This window comes from Chrysemys picta, chromosome 9, assembly GCF_011386835.1.
Source record: "Chrysemys picta bellii isolate R12L10 chromosome 9, ASM1138683v2, whole genome shotgun sequence".
NCBI classification, from domain to species: domain Eukaryota; kingdom Metazoa; phylum Chordata; order Testudines; family Emydidae; genus Chrysemys; species Chrysemys picta.
Genome location: NC_088799.1, coordinates 55,148,104 through 55,167,376, shown reverse-complemented (window position 1 = coordinate 55,167,376; position 19,273 = coordinate 55,148,104). Strand labels below are relative to the sequence as shown.

At 45.4% G+C, this 19,273-nt stretch overlaps 1 protein-coding gene across 5 annotated transcripts in view; it reads left to right on the top strand.

Annotated features, from left to right (window-relative positions):
* Nucleotides 1-17,031, top strand: part of ATG4B (autophagy related 4B cysteine peptidase) — a 37,733-nt gene extending 20,702 nt beyond the window's left edge. For 3 of the 5 annotated variants that reach the window (XM_024111826.3, XM_005295761.4, XM_042853396.2), the window contains exons 4-13: nt 441-539; nt 1,664-1,765; nt 2,975-3,047; nt 3,930-4,009; nt 7,795-7,991; nt 9,138-9,216; nt 9,767-9,912; nt 11,959-12,015; nt 13,322-13,415; nt 14,986-17,031. In XM_024111826.3, the coding sequence (XP_023967594.2) occupies nt 479-539; nt 1,664-1,765; nt 2,975-3,047; nt 3,930-4,009; nt 7,795-7,991; nt 9,138-9,216; nt 9,767-9,912; nt 11,959-12,015; nt 13,322-13,415; nt 14,986-15,059 (963 nt within the window). In that variant the 5' untranslated portion in view covers nt 441-478 and the 3' untranslated portion in view covers nt 15,060-17,031. Of the gene's footprint in view, nt 1-440; nt 540-1,663; nt 1,766-2,974; nt 3,048-3,929; nt 4,010-7,794; nt 7,992-9,137; nt 9,217-9,766; nt 9,913-11,958; nt 12,016-12,413; nt 12,673-13,321; nt 13,416-14,985 lie in introns of those variants that run through there. The other 2 variants (XM_042853395.2, XM_065557137.1) reach the window with 2 other exon arrangements.
* Nucleotides 17,032-19,273: the final 2,242 nt, after the last annotated feature.

Sequence of the window (19,273 nt, the reverse complement as noted above, 5' to 3'; positions counted from 1 at the left end):
AATCAGATGATCATACTCAGTGGATTATAAGCTTTGTAATGATACCTTACAAGAGACCTTTTGCATGAAGCATATCCCGGTTACGTTACATTCACTTATTACCGTATTTTCTCTAAAACTATCTCAGTTACATTATATTGACTTATTATCAAGTTTTTATAAAACCATATAGACTGCACAACGTCACAGCTTCCTCCTCTCGGCGAGCAGGAGTTCCGCAGTCGACTGGAATGCTTCTGGGATCGATTTATCGCGTACAGATGAGACACGATAAATCGATCCCAGAAGATCGATCTCTACCTGCCGAATTGGGTGGGTAGTGTGGACCTAGCCCTAGAGAGCTCCAAGTTCTCCCTCCCTCACCTGCCATTGTATTGCACTGTGACTAGACAGCTGTTCTAACCTTTACATTCTGTTCTGATTGTTTTGCTTGGCTACAGGAGGAACAGGCCCCACGTCTGATACCGGCTGGGGCTGCATGTTGAGGTGTGGTCAGATGATCTTCGCTCAGGCATTAGTCTGCCGGCACTTAGGCAGAGGTAAATCAATGCATCTTTAAGGGAGGTGTCCAGGGGCAACAAAGAGCGAGGACACAACTTGAAATTGCTGTGGGCTCCATGTAAAGTTTCCCTAGCTCTTCTCACCTGAAGAGCTAGATGATGAAGCAGCCCCAATGGAAACATCCCAGTGAGTTTCACTAGCATCTCTTCCTTCCAAATCAACATCAATAAATCTGTATGTACAATTGGCAAGGGCTGTGCTAGCCAGTAAAAAAATGTTCTTGTAAATTCCTCTGCACCAGTGGAGCAGCTTGCTTTCCCTTGTACCAGTGGGTGTTTGGAGACAAGATCATGTCATTCCTGGGTAGAAAAGACCCTAGCATTTGGATTTATTGATATGGCAGCCTGCAGATATTCTGCTGACTGTTAGACCGTGGTTTTGTTTGCTGAGCTTTTTAAAATTACTGTAAACTCTCTTTCCCATCCCCCAAGATGAGTAGAATGCCATTTCGTGTTTGAGACCCCCGAAAGGGCTAGCCAAGAGAGCCCCAAACTTCCCAGGTTTCTATGCCTGAAACGTTTACGCTGGTTAAAATTGCTGTACGATAAGCAGCTGTTAGTTTTATTTTTAAACTTCTGCTGAGATGCCTTCAGGTCTCTCCCTGAATCCCACCTTTCTAGAAGAGACACCTGTAGCCAGCTGACACTTTGTGATACATGGTCTCTTCTGTGGCTGCTGCTGCTAAAGTTCTGTGGATTGGCAGGAGACGTCTTGTGGCACTGGCATCCTGTCCTTCCCAAACCAACTGCCCCACTTCTGCAATGACTTTCTGGGCACTAGAAATTCCAACGTTCTTTCATGTCCAAAATCTTTCAGGATTTTAGGGGTGTGTGAGATTTTTCACATTGGTATTCCCTCTCCTTGGGAGCCAATGCATCCTGACAGAGAAGGGTCAATGCATGTCCTGGAATTGATTTTTACCATGTCAATTCCTACCTCTGAAAAGACCCTTTTACTTGTTAAACGTGGTCCTTTTTTGGGATCTTCACAGGTCCCTAGTAATAAGACTTCTGACTCATAGCTTTAAGGAAATCCTACTAAGCAGTGACATGTGGAGAAGTATACTAGTAAGTAACCTATTTTTTTCCCCTGTATCTCTTAGATTGGAGGTGGGTGAAAGGGAAGAGGCAGACGGATAATTACTTCAACATACTTAATGCCTTCATTGACAAAAAAGACAGCTACTACTCCATCCACCAGATAGGTAAGAGGAAGTTGTAGATAGGAGTGTCCTGCTCTGGGCTTCCCTGAATGTTACAGAACAGCAACAAATTCTTCAGGTTTATTTTAGTAGCACAGCAACTTCAGAAGTAACCTACTTGTGAGTGAGTGATGTACAAATAATTTGCTAAGGGCTTGGTAAAGTGTGTTCAGATCAGCTTCTATGTATTTGTGTTACTGTGTATGAATGAAATCTATACAGCACTGCTTCCTATGTGGTGTTGCCTAAAACTAAGGCTATTGATTTAAGGGTTGAAGGATTTGTGACATGAAAATCCTGTCAGCCAGTATCCTTATCTCTCTTGTACTTGCCGTCTCAAGACGGGAGAGAGAATATGACGAGTCATGCCCACAGCAGCTACATAGGAATCTTGCAAGCAAGAAGATTGCATCAGGTGGGGAAATGAGTAGGAGGTGCTCATGAACTCCACAAAGATCCTGTCTGGGCGCAAGTGTTCTAAGGATGAAGGAAAAGCAAAGCAAAAATGGCAATGGGCCTGGTTTTTTTGGGAGGAGCTAAGCACCTGCACTCCTAGTTAGAAAGCAGGAACAGTGGGTGCTCAGCACCTCTGAAAAATCAAGCATTGTTGTTTAAATAGAATTGCTTCTAAATAGCATTTCCTCTGAAGCATCTGCAGTTCTTAGCCCTTTTAGGAATTCCCTTTGTCTCGTTCCTGAGCCCTGAACCCATCTTGCTTCCAGCAGAGTATGGCTGAGACTCCTTTTTGGAGCCTATTAATATGGCTTCTTAAGTGACTGGGAGGGCTGTTGTTATAGTCACATGAGGTGCTATGATCTTGTCACACCCCAGGCAAGATGGCATGATCTGACTCCAAAGCATGTCTAAGGGCTTGTCTACACTTACACTGCAGCGCTACCGCTGTAGCATTGCAGTCACTACCTATGCTGACAGGAGGGGTTCTCCTGTCAGTGTAAGGTAATCCACTTCCCCGAGAGGCATTAGCTAGGCTGATGGAAGAATTCTTCTGTTGACGTAGTGCTGTCGACACTGGGGATAGGTCAGTTTAACTGCAGCGCTCAGGGGTGTGGAATTTTCACACCCCTGATAGACGTTGCTGGGTTCACCTACGCTTTTAGTGTGGCCCAGACCCAAGCTGTAGCTTTTCCCATAAAATCCTTTTTATAACCGATGGAGGCTGCTGACTAATTTGGTTGTGTCTACTTGGTGCAGCCCAGATGGGAGTTGGAGAGGGCAAATCGATAGGCCAGTGGTACGGACCAAACACAGTTGCACAAGTGCTCAGGTAAGTGCTGGGCTTTACCTTTTGTTCATCCTGTGCAATGCAATGGGGTAGTTTTTTACTTTTCAGTCAATCAAACTGCCCATCGCCCAAGTCTCTGGATGCAGTGTGCCGTATAAAAGCAATCATGCTGAATAGTGTGGTGTCCCAACCAAATCGTCTCCCAACTCCCTGTGAAATCAATCCCAGTGGGGCAAAACCTTGAGAGAGGAGACAGACTTTACCCCTTGCTCCCAGGCTTGGTGAACCAAAAAGACAAGTGAACTCCAATTGAGGACAGTCCTCCAAGAATCTGTCTCTAGGCCTGGCAAGGTATTGGGCTTGCTGCTGGAATCTCTGCTTGTGTTGTACAGGACTAGATAAGATCTCTTCTGGCTTTAACATCTCTGAATCTGTGTTCTCATCTGAGGACTGCCTTTACAGACCTTGACGGCAGTGGTATTCCCTAAGAGTCAAGGACAGAGGCAGTCTTGCCATTTGAGTGACTAATGCAGTGGCAGAATAAAGCGTAAACCTTAATTTTTTTTTTTTAATTATTTCCCACTGGGGCTTTGTGGTGGTGAGCCCAGGGAGAGAGTTGTGTGGGAGTACACGGTTACCTGCAGGAATTGGACGTGATAATAGTGCACTGTTGTTCAATCACCAGTGTAGGTTAGAGGCATTTTCTCTCCCTACAGCATTTCCCTCACTGCTTTGACTGGATAAGCTATGAATTCTGAGAGGAGGTAGGACTGGCACAAACTGTGAAAGCCAGTGTCTTCTCTAGTTCAGTATTTCGTTTTATGAAAACTATAGGGGAAATAGTGAAAGTTCTTCTCTGCTAGAACCATGCCTTTGCTTAGTGCCTTGTAATTAGTCCTCGATTTACTTCTCTCTTTCCTGTAGAAAACTTGCCACTTTTGATACATGGAGCTCATTGGCAGTGCACATAGCCATGGACAACACTGTAGTGATGGAAGAAATCAGTAAGTATAACTGATGGAGTCAAAGTTGTGTGCCCTGGCTGCAAGACGTATGGAAGGAACCAGAAGAGCAATTGCAGTATAACAGAACCAAACTTACAGTAAATGCACTGTCCAAAACCGCGGCCAGGTGGGTTAGAACCAAAGGGTATGCCTACACAGCAAAGAAAAATCCACGGCTAGCCTGTGCCAGCCAACTCGGGTGTGCAGGTCTTGGGGTGCCGGACTGTTTCATTGCTGTGTAGACTTCTGGGCTTGGGCTGGAGCCCGGGCTCTAGGACCCTGCAGAGTGGGAGGGTCCCAGAGCTCGGGCCAAGCCTGGAAGTCTATACAGCCTTATTGGAAAACCTGGGAGGTTGTTCCCATCCACTTCTAAAGGCCCCTCCCCAAGCTTAGTGGGAGGGACCACTGGACCCAGGAACCAAATGAATACGGGGGACAACTAATGGAACATGCTATGAGTAAATCACTTAAACCCAAAGCACTGTTAGGAAGTTTCAGTTTAAAGGAGGCTGGGACATAAGGAGCACACGAGATCAAACATAAAGAATTTCAGAACTGTAAATGGGATGAAAGCACAGAATAGCTAAATCCAGGTAGTGATTTGTAATGCAACAGAGCAAATAGCTGCAATAAGAGTGACAAGATTTTTCAGACTGCTGGCAGGAAAGTCTTGGAAGGAAAACCAAATAATGCTTCCGAGGGTATGGAATAAATACAAAAAGTTTTACGGGATGGCCAGATCAGTCCACTAACCCAGTGATAGCAAGTGAAAAAATAAATGGACTCAGATAGGAGAAGTACCTTAGAGAAGGGTCTGCAAATAGCCCAAACAAAAAGCTGTACTGCCCAGTCATTCATATACCTAGTATGACACAAACAAATGCCTCCAAATGTTTCCGTTTCATAGAATATCAGGGTTGGAAGGGACCTCAGGAGGTCATCTAATCCAACCCCCTGCTGAAAGCAGGACCAATCCCCAACTAAATCATCCCAGCCAGGGCTTTGTCAAGCCTGACCTTAAAAACCTCTAAGGAAGGAGATTCCACCACCTCCCTAGGTAACCCATTCCAGTGCTTCACCACCCTCCTAGTGAAAAAGATTTTTCTAATATCCAACCTAAACCTCCCCCACTGCAACTTGAGACCATTACTCCTTGTTCTGTCATCTGGTACCACTGAGAACAGTCTAGATCCATCCTCTTTGGAACCCGCTTTCAGGTAGTTGAAAGCAGCTATCAAATCCCCCCTCATTCTTCTCTTCTGCAGACTAAATAATCCCAGTTCCCTCAGCCCCTCCTCATAAGTAATGTGCTCCAGCCCCCTAATCATTTTTGTTGTCCTCCACTGGACTCTTTCCAATTTTTCCACATCCTTCTTGTAGTGTGGGGCCCAAAACTGGACACGGTACTCCAGATGAGTCCTCACCAATGCCAAATAGAGGGGAATGATCATGTCCCTCGATTTGCTGGCAATGCTCCTACTTATACAGCCCAAAATGCCATTAGCCTTTTTGGCAACAAAGGCACACTATTGACTCATATCCAGCTTCTCATCCACTGTAACCCCTAGGTCCTTTTCTGCAGAACTGCTGCATAGCCACTCGGTCCCTAGTCTGTAGCGGTGCGTGGGATTCTTCTGTCCTAAGTGCAGGACTCTGTACTTGTCCTTGTTGAACCTCATCCGATTTCTTTTGGCCCAATCCTCTAATTTGTCTAGGTAGCCCTCTGTATCCTGTCCCTACCCTCCAGTGTGTCTACCACTCCTCTTAGTTTAGTGTCATCTGCAAATTTGCTGAGAGTGCAGTCCACGCCATCTTCCAGATCATTAATGAAGATATTGAACAAAACCAGCCCCAGGACCAACCCTTGGGGCACTCTGCTTGATACTGACTGCCAACTAGACATTTATGCATTGTGAATGCTTTGTGTCCTTATAGCACCTTCTCTTGGTCCAGTTGGATGTAGGTCTGGCAAACAAGTGCCCTGCTTGAACTGCAGATGCCTGGAAGTACTTACACATGTTGTGCCGTACATGGCTGCAGTTTCTTGTTTGGGCCACCTTTTCTGTTTGCTTTGCAATTGTTAATCTGTATCACTTTACTATAAAATAACACCACAGTTTTCTATGGAGCGGTAGACTTGGCAAGTGAGGCAGTAAGGCCTAGAGAAGTGTAATTGGGGGTAGGGGTCAGAAACTCCCATGTAATGGGAGAATCTGTTTGTCACTGAGTTGCTGGGTGGCCTTCAGCAACCTGGCTAAACTTTCTGCCTCAGTTTCCCCATCTGTAAAATGGGGGTACTCAGTGCTCACCTCACAGGTGTGCTGTGAGGATCAGTATTTGTACAGTACTCTAAATGGACAGCTGTTTGTTCTAAGTGTCACTGTTAAAACATGAAGCCACCTTGAAATGTAAAGTACCTCCCAATTATAATAATGTTTTTCCCTCCTCCACTCCCCTTAGGGCTCTTAAAGTAGCTTCTGAATGATCCCTGACTTCACAGCATGCATTGTGTTGATAGTATCCCTCACATTACCCTCCTAGGCAGACTCCACTTGTCAATATCCTCACTGGTATGGTGCAAGCTGGAAGGTCTCATGGAGTGGAAAATTTGGGATTGCTTGGAAGCTATTTTGTGGAACCAGACAACCGAAAAAAGGTATTAGAACTGAAAGCTTTCTTGAAATACCCCTAATTGTAGTCAACTCTGCTGCTTGTAAAGACACTGTCATGGTTTGTCAGAGCTGATGCAGATGTGTTTTGTTTTAAGGGATCTTAGTTAACTGAGGTTCCAGAATTTTTGAACACTCCAACTTTGGATACCCCTGGAATTGTCTCTTGGACTCCTTTCATTTGACCTGCCTGACCTTGGCAAGAATACTTGTCAGAAATCCTATGTTGTCTGTCTTTGAAGGCTTAAGTACCATGAAGGGTCCCCATAAGACTCTTAGTGTGGCTATTTAGTGCTCCGTTTGTATCTTATTACAGATGAAGACCTCCTGTGTTCAGCCCCAGTGTCCTGACCAAATTACAACTCAAGCACTTACATTCTTTCTACCTAAATTCTCCCTGTGATTTCAATTGCATAGTTGTTTTGCCTCTTCTCACAAGTGTACTGTTCAATCTTGCTGGCACAGGGCAGTTGCTGGTTCTTGCATTGCTGCCCTAAAGATGGCTGCTTTTTAATGGTGCCCCACGTGATCCCTGTGGGTATGTCTACACAGCAATAAAACACCTGCAGCTGGCCTGTGTCAGCTGACTTGGGCTCAGACTGTGGGACTCTAAAATTGCAATGTAGATGTTCAGACTACTGGAGTCGGGGCTCTGGAACCCTCCCCCGCATGGGGTCCCAGAGCCCTAGCTCCAGCCTAAGTCTGAATATCTACACTGCAATTGTATAGCCCTGCACCCCGAGCCCCGCAAGCCCAAGTCATCTGACACAGGCCAGCCACGGGTGTTTTATTGATGTGTAGGCATACTATGAGTGTTTTAAGTGCTTTGGTGTAAAAGACTTGATGTACAGTATTTCTAAAATAAGTTTACATCAATGTGAACTTTACCAGAGGGTTCTGGAGAGAATATATAACTCAAGCAAAGCGCTTGCTCTTTAAACCAGCTGCTTATTTAAGTGTCATGTAGCTCTGAGAAATTAGATGGCAGTTTCTGTTGAGCACTGAGGCGGCAGTGGGGAGGGGGGAAGAGTTAGGGGAGAAGTATTCAAGGACTAGAAGCTGATTGATGCTTTTCCTGAAACCATTTCTGCTTGTGTGTGTGCTCCCTTTCTGTAGGACGGTTATGCAAGTCCAATTTCTTGTGTGCTGGGGCTGCAGCGTTCCCTGCTGCAGAGTCAGACGTGCTCTATAATGGGTTCCCGGTTGGAGCAGAGGTTACAGATAGGTTGTCGCAATGGAAACCATTGGTGCTCCTGATACCTCTTCGCCTTGGGCTCACGGATATCAATGAAGCTTATATTGAAACACTAAAGGTAGGGGAATTAGTGCTGTTTGGCATGGCCATGGGTGAGCTGACTTTCCAGTGTTTTACTGCTGAGAGCCAAGGAATAAGTCTTGATTAGGTCAAGTGTAAAACTGGTTCTGGGGCAAAATGTTCATAAGTGCCCAAGTTCCAGTTGCAAGAGAGACATTGGTGTTTAGGTGCCTAAGTCTCCTTGACAGTCAATGGGACTTAAGAGCCAAAGTGGTTAAGTCACTCTTGAAAATGAGATTTTTAGGTGCTTCTGAAAATTTTACCCATGGTCTAATGTCAGTCCATACCTGTGTCTGTACCCAACCCAAGCCACCAGAGCATTCAGCATGACTGCCAGTCTCTGCTTGGCAGCAGCCTGAGCTTTAAGTGCTGTGTGCTGGAAGTCCACATCTGGCTATGGTGTCAGAGCTGGGTGTGCTGCAAATCAGAACTTAAGTGAACAGAACTCTGGGGTTCCAAACCAGCCCTTGGAGCAGCTGAGGGTGGCAGAAATCAGGTTCTGAGGGGCACTTGTTAACTTTGTGAAGAAGGTTGCACAGTGTCTTGCTCTAACAGTGGTGTCAGTCCCTCAGCTATGTGAGTATGGGCACTCTGAATTCAGGCTGGATACTTGGCCTGAATTCACTGAATTGTGCTTGGATTCAGCAACGTGGATGCTAAATTCTCTCATCCATTTCCCAAGAACATTCGGAACAATGTAATTCCCTTGGGAGTGCCATTGACAAAAGATTTAGGGTAAAATCCTGATACTACTAAAGTCAATGGGAGTTTAGTCATTGACTGAGTGGAGCGAGGGTTTTGCTCAGTTGCTCGTGGAATTTGTGACCATAGTGCAGATTGCACCATGCAATGTCTGGAGTCTCATCTCTTCCTCCTCCTCCTGCCCCTTTAGCTTCTTGGTCTACTTCTCCAGGGCTCTAAGGCTTCTCTGAGCCTCTTTCCCTTGAAGGCTCCATGTTGCAGAATCCTTCCCTCCTGACAGAGACCTTCTACCATAAACCGTTGCTTCTGCTGCTGGGCTTGCTCACGGTTCAGAAGCCCAGCATGTGCCACTATCACAGTGATTGCCTTTGAGTTTGATTTCTGATTACTTGCTCTAGTTGCTGCTGCCTGCCATCTGCCCATGTTCTCTCTTGCTTTCCAGCACTGCTTCATGATGCCTCAGTCCCTGGGAGTGATTGGAGGGAAACCCAACAGTGCTCATTACTTCATTGGCTATGTAGGTGAGTGACTAACCAGCCTAGCTTTGTGCCATGTTAGGAAGGTGTCCAGTCTATCTTGAGATGTCTGCCCACAGATAGAGGAGTGACTGTGAAGCAGTGCAGCCCTCCCCCAACTCGCCCTCACCTTCCCCAGAGTGTTATTCCCTTTACTTTAGAACAGCTTGAGGGTGCTGTGAGATAAGCCTCCTTGGGAGCGAGGATCCAGGGTGACTGCAGCCATGGGTATAGACTCTCTTACACAAACCCTAAAGTGCTACTCCTTGTGGAACATTCCTCTCATAGAATTAAATTGCAGCAGATGGGTCTGTCTGACCTTGTCCTAGATCCAGAGCTGACTTCCCTTCATGGGTTTGTGTAACTTGTTTACTCTCTCCTCCCTCTTTTCCTTTGTGAGCACCTGTCTGTTTTCCTCTTCCTTCTGTTTTCCAAATCATGAACCGATTATGAAGGGACAAAAGATGTGTTAGTGACCTTTATCCACTCACTCACTCACTCACAAGGTGATCATCTGGTGCAACATACCCTGTTAATTTCTCCTCTATTTGTCCAGGTGAGGAGCTAATTTACTTGGACCCCCATACTACACAACCTGCAATGGAACCCAGTGACAATGGCTGTATCCCTGATGAGAGCTTCCACTGTCAGCACCCCCCCTGCCGAATGAGCATTGCTGAACTTGACCCATCCATCGCAGTGGTGTGTACCTGTGACTTGTTTCTATGCCAGCTGTTGAGAGCTTGATCCTTTCTTTGCAGTCGTGCCACTGTAGCAGTTGGAACCGACTTTTTCAGCCTTCCCTTCTTTTCTGTCTGTTTCCTCTCCCTATAAGTCTGCTGATGCAGATGCTATTTACTTGCCAGTCCTATTGGCAAACTCTTCCATACCCTGACTTAAATTAAAACTTTGGTCAAAAATAACTCTTCTGCATGAAACAATTCAGTAAAGGGGAAAAAAATCCTTACACTGCTACATTTACACAGTGACTAATTGCTAAGGGTCTGGCATGCAGTGTGGCAAGTGCTGCAGGCAAGTCCGAAATAAAGTGAATGCATCGACCCATGGAGATCATAAACCGTCCCAGAATTCACTCCAGCCCCAGGGTATAGTGAAGGGTACCTAGAGAGAAGTTGCCTCTTCTGTACCCCTGACTTTATCTGACAGCAGCCTAATAATTCTGAGGTTCTGCCATCTCTGAATTGCAGTCTGGGTTTGCACCCTGCCTTTTGGTGAAGTAGATGACCCAAGCATAGGCGCTGGCTTCGTGGGTGCTCCAGGGCTTTGTGGGTGTTCCAGGGCTGGATCACCCACAGGGGAAAAAAATGGTGGGTGCTGAGCACCCACCGGCAGCTCCTCCCTCTCCCTCCAGTGTCTCCTGCCCGCCAGCAGCCCCACCGATCAGCACTTCCCCCTCCCTCCCAGTGCCTCCTGCCGCTGAGGATCAGCTGTTCCGTGGCATGCGGGAAGCGCTGGAGGGAGGGACAGGAGCGATGGCGGGGCATGCTTGGGAGAGGGAAGAGGCGGGGTGGAGTGGGGATGGGAAGAGGTGGTGTGAGAGTGGGGGTTTAGGGGAAGGGGTGGAGTGGGGCAGGGCCTGGGGCAGAGCCATTAGAAAGTCGGCACCTCTGTACCCAAGTACAATTGTGACACTCTGTTTTCAGGTAAACTTGAAATGTCTGAACTGTGTGTCCAATTGGGCTGGCTCTGTCGCCATGTCACTTCCATCATAGACGATTAGGGTTGGAAGAGACCGCAGGAGGTCATCTAGTCCAACCCCCTGCTCAAAGCAGGACCAATCCCCAACTAAATCATCCCAGCCAGGGCTTTGTCAAGCTGGCCTTAAAAGCCTCGAAGGATAGAGATTCCACCACCTCCCTAGGTAACCCTTTCCAGTGCTTCACCACTCTCCTAGTGAAACAGTGTTTCCTAATATCCAACCTAGACCTCCCCCACTGCAACTTGAGACCATTGCTCCTTGTTCTGTCATCTGCCGCCCAGAGGATTCAGGGGGCCTGGGGTCTTTGGCGGCGGGGGCCCCACGCTGCCGAATTGCCGCCAAAGACCCAGCACTTCGGCGGCGGGTCCTGGAGCGGAAGGACCCCCCGCCGCCGAATTGCTGCTGAAGACCCGGAGTGGAAGAAGCTCCAGGGCCCCGGGCCCCGCGACAGTTTTCCGGGGCCCCCGGAGCAAGTGAAGGACCCTGCTTCAGGGGCCCCGAAACTCTTGTGGGGGCCCCTGTGGGGCCCGGGGCCTGGGGCAAATTGCCCCACTTGCCCCCCTCTGGGCGGCCCTGCTGCCACCACTCAGAACAGCCAAGCTCCATCCTCTTTGGAACCCCCTTTCAGGTAGTTGAAGGCTGCTATCAAATTCCCCCTCACTTTTCTCTTCTGCAGACTAAATAAGCCCAGTTCCCTCAGCCTCTCCTTGTAAGTCATATGCCCCAGTTGAGACCATAGTCAGTGTTTTCAGCATTGGAAGAGACTGGCCTAAGTCCATGAAAAGTAGCCAGTTTTGCTCCATCTGAATTGCAGTTTAAAGTCAGGTGGCTAGAACTACAAAAACATTCTCAAATTTTTGGCTCTGTCACTACATGAAAAGCAGAAACATTTTTATTGGCATAGCCAATGTTCAGAATGTATATTTCATATAATTGCTTGGCATTTCTCAGTGTGCCTTTGATAGGCAGTATCCACACTTTTTGTTTTTATTCTAAGCTAATAAAGATTGTACAAAATTTCTTTTCAGGGCTTTTTCTGCAACACAGAGGAAGACTTTAATAACTGGTGCCAGCAAATCAAAAAGGTTAGTGTTCAGCCATGTCACTGGTAAAGGGCATTGTCTACATTATTTTCCAACTTCTGCAAATGCATCTAGCACACTCTGCGGGGTGACCACCTTTTAAAGCGTACACAACTAGTTGTTAATTAAAACCAAAAAGAACTCAGCCCCACACATTTAACTAGCAAATAGAAATGCAATGCCTGAGAGGTGATCTTCTATGACTTGCCTTGAAGGCAGCAGATTGACCGGTATGGGGGGACTAGCTCAATTATGATCTCTAAGCACCTTACAACCATTCATGTGTGAAGCTCTTCAAGGCTGAAAATAGGAGTTATGACTTTACAAAAAAATTATAATCACTTTTAGAAAAATTAGACAGGTCTGTGAGTGAGATTCGTGTCTTGTCCGGCATGTCACAGGAAGTCTGCCAGAGACTGGGAAAGACCCCTGGTTTCCTCAGTCAGTCCCTGCAGCAGCAGTTTAACAAAGTAGCAATGAGAAAAGGAATTGAAGTGCACCGCAACCTTCTGAAATTGCATAAGGAATTTGGGTGAGCAAAATAGAATTACCCAGCTTGGAACTGTTGAGGACAATGAGGCTAACACCTCTGCTAAAACAGGGCACTGTGGGATCTCTGTGGAACGCAAGGAACACCCTTTGTTTATTTCTTGGAAATATGTGAGAAGGGGGGTTGATGGGAATCTCAGGTCCATATAGTAACCATGCCCCATCCTTGCCTAATTTGAGGTTTGGTGGCTTTAACAGTCTCATGTTGTAGAGATACAGTTAAGCTGTGGTTTGGTTAGTTTGGGCTTAGAAGCTGAACCCTCAGAACTAACTCATTTAGCTTGAAGAATATAACCACTCCCTGATAATGTCTTGAGTATTTCCCAAGGCTAGCCCTGCTGTTTGCCTTGGACGCTGTGAGGCTCTAATTACCCTTCTTGGTGCTTGTGTGTATTTGGTGCTCCTAGGATAGGTCTGCTCTCAATCTCTACACCAGGAAATCTCTACACATGAATTCCCTTTTAAAATAAGTATTCTGCTGTACTGCTCTTCCAGGACCTTTCCTTACCAACTGGGAGGAGGGCCAAAGGCAGCATGGATCCTCTTTGCCATCCCTTGCTGTCTAGTGATAGAAACCAGCTAGCTGAATGCTCCCTTCCAGAAAAGGCAGGGGTTTAAAGGTAGAGAAGAGGAACATTAGTCAGTTTTTCTGTCAGATTGTTCACCTGTCTTCCAGCTCCTGAGTGAAGAGGCTGTCACTATTATCCTTGATTGACAGCATATTTGTGCTAATAGGCTGGCTTCTGTGTTCACTCCACAGCTGTCCTTGCTAAGAGGAGCTCTGCCAATGTTTGAACTGGTAGAACATCAGCCATCACACTTTTCCAGCCCTGATGTTCTGAATCTCACACCAGGTAAGGCCCAGCCATCAGGAATATCTGTGGACAAACATCTCTGTAGTTACCAGGAACTGGATGTGTCTTGTCATTTATACCATGCACTCTTATCTATTTCTCCCTGCTGTGACTCTCAGTTCTATCACTACCTTCTCACAGTCTCCCTTATCTCACACTCTGTCCATTCCTCCAAGAAAGTTTTTCCTTTCCCTTATTCTTAATTCTTCTCAGTTCAAATTTTCCCTATTTCCCATCTCTTGTTCTTCCCTATAATGTTGGAATGGGCTGTTCACCTTCAGTTCGCCCTCCCCTTACCAATCCATTTTTTTTTCTGCTCATCTTATTACCATGGCCCTCATTAGAATTACTGATGATTGTGATTAATTCAGTCTCACTTTGGTCTTACTGCAATCGTTGTCCTCGAGATATTGGCTGCTTTCCCCCTCATTGCATCAGTTGAGAGTACTTCCCCTTGGGTGTTTTCTGTATAGATACATCCATGCTCTTGGTGCACATGTGGGCCCTCAATCTAGTTGGAACACTGGAAAGCAGTAACCACTGGGCTTTTGCATGTGCTCCCTCATCCAACCAAATGAGCCCCAACCCGGAGCCCTGCCAATTCTTAGCTGACTAGTCTCCTCTGTTCCTGCTGTGCAGTCAGCATTTCACTAGCTGTTGGTTACTCTGGTAAAACCTAAAACACACATTCTTGTTGCATTAGCTAGTGTTGGTCTCTGCTAGGTCCACTCTGTTCCACTTCTTTCCCCTCTCTGAGTTTTCCTCTATGGTCAGCTCCAAATTTGGAGGGTTCAGTTGGCATGTCTGCTGTAATGGTAAAACTATCATAGACCAACACAGCAGCACTGAAGGCAGTGTGTGTGCTGGGCATTCACCAATGCCTGCTCCGTCGGCGTGACCTGCACTCTTCAAATCAGTAGGAAACATGACTCTGCATCAGTGTCACCTCCCTGCTAGAGCTGGCCTCAGCTGAGTCAGTAACATCTGGGTTGTGGTGTTGCCCTTTCCTAGTGTTCTGGATCAAAGGCATTAATAAAAGGAAATGTTCCTTCAATTCGTTTTGGGATGTGTGACATCTCCCAATACTAGTAACAGAGGATTGAGTATGGTCCATATAAAGCTTCAAGACAGCACTGGTCCACTCTTTCCAAAAATATAGTTGAACCAAGCCTCTCTTTAATCAGAACTCTCTATATAGTGTACAACATATATATTTATGGGTATATAGAGTCTGTGCATTTGACACTTCTACATACAGCCTCCAGACTTTAGAACACAAGGTTGTGCCACATTAAGGCTGTGACACAAACTATCCAGTGCTGAGGAACATACCATTTAGGGATAGCTGATGTATCCTGTGCCACACATAGTGTAGGTGTAATGTGGATTGTCCATTGTTACTTGCTATTAAAGCATGGTCTGTCCTCTTCTCTCCCTCCCCACAAATCCCTCAGCCAGTCATGCCCCCCTCTTCCTCTCATACAGCTTGGGCTGGTGAGTGGCTTTGGTGTAAATCTGTTTTAAGCAATGGGCACATTAAACAGAGGTGGTTTTGTCTCTTGTCTTTCAGACTCTTCTGATGCAGACAGGTTGGAAAGATTCTTTGACTCGGAGGATGAAGACTTTGAAATCTTATCTCTTTGAAAATAGATAGGAAACTGACTGCACGTCTATGTTGTGGGGTGGGGTGGGGTGGGGGGAAGAAGTTCCTTCAAGCACATGGGCCCTTACTGGTTTTCATAGGTGCTTGGTGACCTCCCTGCCTCCCATCCATCCCAGCATTCTGTGCAGTCTCAAGCACAGTGTGCACTGTCTGCATTGGGATCAAGAAACAAGTCATCATTAAGGCTTCAGTGGCCAGAGTCAGGATTTCTCAGCGCAAAACACGTGCAAGAAGTGGATGCAGTGGTGCCAAGGAGTTCAAAGTTTTGTTTGTTGCAGCAGCAGCAGCTCAGCTGCCCCTACAAGAGTAACAGCAGAAATCCCCCATGGAGCTAAACCCTTATGAGTATTTCCCAGTGATATTTAATCAGAGCTATTCCTCTTTTGGGGGGTCAAAACCTATACTGTTGCTAGTTCCTTCCACAGCTTTCCTGCTTATGGCTGACTTGGGCTAAACTTAGATTTATGGAAAGCAATGTAAATTAATATCAGGCATATCCCATATGGAGCCTCCAGCCCAGTAGTATGTGAGCTAGTCACTTGGATGGTCACGTTTTCCATAGTAATAGGCCACACGCTGCTGCTCATGTTTAAGAATAGTTGCAGTGCTTTCTCACAAAAAACAGTGCTATCTGTCTTCACTGTACCTAGAAGCTGCCTGCTCTTATAAAGGGCAACCTTCTCTCAGAGGTGAAGCACTTCCTCTCTGGACATTACCCTGAGGTTTTCCACAAGGTCTGAAGATGACAACCAAAAGGGGAGGAGAATCCCAGTTTAAATAAAAGGAGGAAGGAAGAAAATTATGTATGTGAGGGCCATAGTCTCATGGCTGAGTCATCGAAACACCAAGGCTCTGAAAAAGATGGATTGACAAATACAGCAGTGAGGTGTCTTCATTAAAGTGTCTGTTAAGAGAGCTAGACAGAGTCCTGTGAGAGGTTGAGATGTTTATAAATCTTAAGAGCCTGATATTGCTTTTAGTTAAAAATGGTTGAGGGGGGCCTGAGGCAGAACAGGAAGACTGAGAATTTACCATGTCCTTTCTCATACCTAAACCCTTTCCTGACTCCATAGGCTGCCTGGTGTTGGTATGTAAGGTTTCACCTTTGTGAATTAGTCCTTAACCCAACAGTTTTTGGTGCCACAAAGCATCCTGTGTAGCACCACTCCTCCTGGGTAGATTGAATAGTTCCAGCTACTGCTCCCATTTGACTCTGTGCTTTCAAAATGATGTATAAGGGGGCTTGAAATTTAATTGGACATAGAATATATGTTTGGTACCATTTCAGATACTATTCTGCAGCTTCCCTCTATATGATCCTTCTAGCACAGTGTGGCAAATGCATACTGTAGAAGCTAGGCCAAAGAAACCTATTTTAAGTGATCATCTGAAGAGGTCAGGAAAAAACTGGTTGCCTAGAAAAGTTGATAGTTAAATATCAAACACAACTGTACTGGAAACCTTGGAGTTACTTTAATAACTTTACATGATCTTGCCTGTGGCCCATAATATCTATTTAGTAAAAATGAGCTGGATCAAAACCAGATGTATAGGAGAACTGTGTCCTGGTGTGAGCCACCATAGAAGTGAAGTCTTCTCCTTTCTCCAGGACTTCTGCAGATGGCAAATTCATGTTTGCAATGCATTTGGGAACAGCACTTGTCAGTTGATGCTTTTGTGCCCAGAAGGTACATAAACGCTCTCCTCCATGACAAGGCTGACTGACATAGTGATGCTAATCTTATTATCTACCCTTAATCTCCCAGAGATTTTAACTCTTGAGCCATGATGCTTCTGTCACTAAATTACTTGCTGCTTTCTCTCTGCTGCTGTTCCTCCTCATCTCTTGCATTAATTTTAAGGGGGGGGCGGGGAGATAGTGGAGGAAGTGGGGCTGTGCTCCATTCATCAACTGCTTTCAATTTGTATCTGAATAAACAAACTTAAAATCTTTGGGGGTTTTTAGTACTTATTTCTGAGGAGCAGCCCATGCTGTTAGGGATGGGGGGAGGTGTATTTTACCCTTTACTCCTTGTCCACAGATGCTTATGCCATAGTATGGAAAACCATCTTGAAGCAGTTCTAGGGCATCTAGTTTTAACCAGGCTTTGGGTGGCAAAGGTGGATGTGGCTAACCTGTTAAGAGAATTCAGGTGATGCAAAGGGTGTCTGATAGTCCACAGTGGATGCTTGGAACTGGAGCTAGGCCTAACTAAGCTAAGCCGCCATGCCTCAATGTAGTTGAGTCCTGGACCAGTTGGCTTGAATCCTTCTGTCAGGCTCAAGATAACTGAGCAATTTCCTGTATGCTTGCTTGGAAAGGTTATTTTTGTTTTGTTCCTTTGTTTTTTAAAAGGGATGGGGTGAAAGAGACAGGAGAACACTAGTGCACTCTTCTCAACCTCAGGAGTCCCCTTCCCTTATTGCAGTGCTAATGCCAGTCTCTTTCCCTCCCAAAGTTATTGCAAGCTCCTGTAGGAATATAGGGCCTAGTCCTGGACTGCTAAAGCTTCTTAAAGAGAAACAAGTTGGTGAAAAATTCACCATCCTCCAGTAAATGTTAAAGACAGATAATTAACATGGGAAAGATGAAAGCATCCAGTGTAAGGACAAAATAATGACCAGTTTATGTGCTTTTAAACTGCTCCAACACATGCATTGCTTTCCTAAACACCTGCCACTATGCTTATTTGCAGTACCAACAGCAAAGCTAGACTGTCAGCTACAGTCAGGATCCCATGTGTGCTAGCTATAGAACTGTTCTAGAATGTTTTCATTTATAAAAATTAGGTTGCTAGCCCTCATGCCTACAAAGATAACTTTAAAAATATGAAGTGTCAAAACTAGTTAGATATGAAGTTTCCCATGTATCTCTCTAGGTATTTAACTTTGAAGCCTAAAGATGACAATATCAGCCCTTGACTATTTTACTGCTAATGATGATAGAGCTGCTCTTCCCTTTAAAAGGGATCCCTGTCAGCATCTGAATCCAGCTATGAGAGTGAGGGATATGAAATCATTTTTTTTCAGCTAGGTTTGTGTAGAGTCAGGCTGAAGAAGTACTGCTCCTATTTTGCAGACAGGAAACTAAGGCAGAGAACAATAAAGTAACATGCCTGAGGTCACACTAAGTTTGCAGAAGGGCTGGGACCCTAGGTCTCTGCTTCTCAGTCCTGTACCTTGGCCACATAGGCCCTCCTTTCTCAACAAACTTTATGGTAAAAATAAGTCTTCTGCAGCAGTTACTCTCAATGACACATAGCTAAATTAAAGTCTGTTTATAACAGTTATCAAAAAGAAGTCTGCAATAGCCTCATACTTAAAGAAACAGTTCCAGTAAAACAAGAGTTTACCCAATTTCTTTCCATCATATTGGCTCTTGTTAGCATAGCTTCATCTAAACTTTAGAACTCCATAGCTGAATTTCTGTCTGTGCTAATCCAAGGAGTTCAACCCTATTTTCCAGCTAGCAGAAGGGAAATCTTTAGTGACAGACATAACTAAGAGCTGCAGCTCACCTTGGAAACAGCTCACCTCATTTGATGTATGTTAAACTAGTGTTAACCTATCAAAAAGCCAACAGTTGTTTAATAGAAATGCAACATAAAATATAAACTGCTGACTGACATTTTTTTTAAAGTGACCCCATAGATAGAAATTAAAACCCTGCCAACATTTTAATTTTACATCCAATCAAGCCTCCTGCTTGATGTAAGAACACAGACAACGCTATTCTAGAACTATCACCATGAAATCTGGTTTCAGCCAGGAAAGAGCTGAGAGTCAGGTAAGACCACAGTCCCTAGCAGGTGTGACATGGTGGGGTATGCTGGGACATTACCACAAAACAAGGTCCAGCAACTGGACATCAGGATCCATAAAACAAGAAAGCCTAACTAAGTTGCTGACACATTATCCTGGCTATGTGAGGAACTCAACTCAGTTTAAAAATAATTATAGTTTCAGTGTGCAGCTCACCTTTCAAACCAGTCCCATGCTATAGCAACCTATCTAGCCAAGGTTCTTACTGACAAGCTCATCTGAGCACCTCACAATCGCTAATGTATTTATCCTCACAACAACCCTATGAAATAGGAGTGATAGGGAGGTACTAGTTTATAGCTGGGGAACTGAGGCCCAGAGACACTAATTGACTTGGTCCCAATGAAAGTCTATAGCAGAGCAGGAAATTGAA